The 3,457-nt window shown below is 41.7% G+C and overlaps 1 protein-coding gene across 1 annotated transcript; it reads left to right on the forward strand.

Moving 5' to 3' along the window:
• The first annotated feature begins 2,103 nt into the window (after positions 1-2,103).
• Positions 2,104-3,021, forward strand: LOC141685062 (uncharacterized). Its single transcript, XM_074490186.1, has 2 exons — positions 2,104-2,403; positions 2,464-3,021. The coding sequence occupies exons 1-2, from the start codon at positions 2,104-2,106 to the stop codon at positions 3,019-3,021; spliced, it is 858 nt and encodes a 285-aa protein (XP_074346287.1).
• The last annotated feature ends 436 nt before the right edge of the window (positions 3,022-3,457 follow it).

Below are 3,457 nucleotides of genomic sequence, written 5' to 3' on the forward strand. Positions count from 1 at the left end.
ATGATAGATTCAGTACCAACAAGGCGAATCAAGCAAGAGAGAGAAGGCAGTGTATCATACGAGGTGAAGTGCGTGCCAGGCAAGTTTTTCCCCTATTCTAAGTTCAGAATAGTGAATTACATCCAACTTTCCATATCAATTACACCTTGATAATTCTTGTTCACATACACTGATACACAATTATTGATCCTTGTTTCTATTTCATTTCCATTCTTGATTTGTCCCAATTTATTGAATCCTCTATTCATATTCCAATATTGATACCCTTACTTACATATACTCTGATAGATCCTGATGTTGGGATACATCGAAAGCATACCGATTATTCCGGATGTTAAGCTATGGACTGGATGGTTATGATGCGGGTCGGGTATTAACCGGACCCTTGATTATTAGGCCATAGTTGCCTGGGTACCCCTTATGTTGGTTGGGTCTATGCAGTTGGGTATAGATCCGTACTGTATCCTGACTGATCAGCAGGTTATAGTGCATATGTTGGTTCTTGTTTCCAATCTCGTTCATTTGGCACTCGCCAGTAATGGTAATTTATTATTCTTTACAGAAACTGATGGTTGTTCAAACCAGTAGATTACCGGTTCATTTATTCTTCTCTCTTTCCATTATATATATATTGTCGCAGGCTTGTTGAGCAATTTTGACTCACCCCTTTTATTGTTATTCACTTTGTTTTCAGTTAAGGTTGAGAATGAAACCCATTAGAACCCGAGTAGTCAAGAAGCGAGTCAAGCAGCGGGACCCTCTAATACCAAGGGTGTTTGTCCCTGTCCCAGAAGAGAGCTTTGAGTTGCCAGAGCAGGTGTAGCAGGATAAGTAATAGTTGTAGTTTGAATAAAAGATGTTTAGTTTAAAAATGTGAATAGAATAATGTTTTGTAATAAAGAGAGTTCTTGAGACAGTTTGTTTAGAATGGGTTGTAATAAAGTTGGTTTGTCGTTCTTGTTTTCAATCCTTAACCTTGAGAAGATCCTGAGAAGTTGTAGTTCGGGGTAATTATTTTATTTATATTATATTTGTATAGGTTTAGTGAGTAGTTAGTGTTAATAATGCCCCAAATCTATACCCCGGATTTGGAAGGTGTTATAGTTGGCATCAGAGCTTAGGTTTTGGCCCTTGAAAACAAGAACATTGTAGTTAAGATAAGATAAGATGGGAAGGTCACATAAGATAGGAGTAATGGTATTAGGGTTGATAGTTTCTTGGACTAGGAGTTTGTGAGTTTTAGGCATGTGATTTGATCTTTTCATGTGTTATGGTCATTCTATTAGATGGCTTCCTCAGCATCATCTTCTGAGCGGACAGCCTCAGGACCAGCAGTACCTTCAGTATCAGTTCAGATGTTTCCACCATTACCACCACCTCCACCTTTGCCACAGGGACCACCACCAGAGCAGTTGCCAGTACCAGAGGTACCTGACTTTATTAATTATTTTCCTTATTTCGAGCCAGAGGTACCTGATTTACCGCCATTAGAATTTCCGATATTTGACATCCATGATATGGTTGACATCCCTCAGTGGGAGGAGCTAGAGTCTCAGATCCCACAGCCGCCGCTACAGCCAGAGCCACCTATGTATGCACCACCAAAGCAGCATATACTATTTCCAGCACCATTGGCTATTTATGCCCCGATGCCTGGGATATATCAGTTCCCTCAACAGGAGTTTATGGACGAGATTGTGGACCAGCCAGTATCATTGCCTACTCGAGGTTCTCGCACAGATCTTCGCAAGCCCCATATGGTATCTTATCAGCAGTATCAGAGTGAGAGAGAGGAGAGGCAGAGATGGCAGGATCAGTGTCGAGAGATACTTGGGTTATTTAAGACTCAGGAGCATGGACCAGTTAGAGCACTCCGGCAAGATTATATATTGAGAGAGAGATTCTATCAGATACTTGGCAGGATCCCAATAGATTGTTGACTTGAGACGGGAGGAGATCCGCACCGATATCGTATATCGCAGAGCGATGAGACTGACTGAGGACGTGTTAGAGGCGCTACAGCAGGAGTTAGGCCGAGTGCCACCCGGATTCTGATTCTAGCTGACAGTAGGATGTTGTACCATGTGTATTATATGTAAGAAGATGCAGCAACAACAGCAGCAATTTCAACAACAAATGTTACAACAGGCAGTTCGACCAGAACAACAAGCACCACCAGCAGCACCGGTAGTTACTTTCAAGCAATTTCAGTCGGTGAAGCCTCTGGAATTTGAAGGTTTCGCAGACCCTACTAAGGCGAGAGCTTGGTTGAAAGAAATGGAGAAGGCCTTTGTATTGGTAAAAGTTGAAGAAGATCATAAAACGGATTTTGCTAGTTACTTTTTGAAGAGAGAGGCAAATTATTGGTGGGAATCTAAGAAAGCACTGGAAGGTGAAGGTGTAGTGAATTGGGATAGATTTACCGATCTTTTTCTGGAAAAGTATTTTCCTCGTTACATGAAGAATCAAATGGAGATCAAGTTCTTGGAGTTGAAACAGGGTAATTTATCGGTCACGGACTATGAAGCCAAGTTCACTGAATTGGCTAGGTTTGTTCCTGAGCAGGTATATACTGATGAAAAGCGAGCCAAGAGGTTTCATCAGGGATTGAAGTCGTGGATCCGTAGCAGGGTAGCAGTGTTTGAGCTGACAACTTATACAGCCTTAGTTCAGAAAGCCGTGATTATCGAGGGAGAAACTGAAGCGTCTCAAAAAGAGAAGGGACCAGGAAATTTTCAGAATTGCTCCAATAGAAGGCCGGGATTTCAAGCCCAGGGAAATGTGAATTTCAGAAGAACAGAGCAGGGCAACCAGAGGACGGGTAACCGACTCCTAGCCCCAAATCAACAGAGACTTATCCGACCACCTATACCTGATTGCAGAACATGTGGGAAGAAACATACTGGGATTTGTAACAAGCCAAACATCACGTGCTTCAAGTGCAAGCAAAAGGGACACTACTATGGGGAATGTCCGATAGGGAAGGCAGAAGTCACTTGTTTCCAATGCGGAAGAAAATGACATATTGCCAAGGACTGTAGAGGAGCAGCAATTGCTGCCAGCATTCCAAGGTTTTTAGCATTACCTCCGCCACCACAACAAAATCAGCCCAGGGCAAGGAATTTTAATATGTCAATGAAAGAATCTGTGCGGAGTCCAAATGCGGTTGCAGGTATGCTTCTCGTGAAATCTGTAAATGCTCAAGTACTGATTGATTCGGGAGCTACGAGGTCTTTTATTTCTGAATAATTTATTCCTAATCTATATTGTGAAATCCAACGATTGGATGATACATTAATTATAAAGTTAGCAAATGATGATCAGATTACGGTAGATCGAGTGTGTCCAGTTTGCAATATTGAAATAGCGGGATATCATTTCTCAGTTGACTTGATACCTTTCAGGTTAGGAGAATTTGATGTTATTTTAGGAATGGATTGGTTAGCCAGTAATAATG

Source organism: Apium graveolens, chromosome 9 (assembly GCF_009905375.1).
Source record: "Apium graveolens cultivar Ventura chromosome 9, ASM990537v1, whole genome shotgun sequence".
NCBI classification, from domain to species: Eukaryota; Viridiplantae; Streptophyta; class Magnoliopsida; order Apiales; family Apiaceae; genus Apium; species Apium graveolens.

Excerpts from the sequence above, each read along its gene's own strand:
- LOC141685062 (XM_074490186.1), top strand. The coding sequence starts at position 2,104 with ATGCAGCAACAACAGCAGCAATTTCAACAACAAATGTTACAACAGGCA. Across the intron at positions 2,404-2,463 it reads CACTGGAAGGTGAAGGTGTA|AATCAAATGGAGATCAAGTT; the intron begins GTGAATTGGGAT and ends CGTTACATGAAG.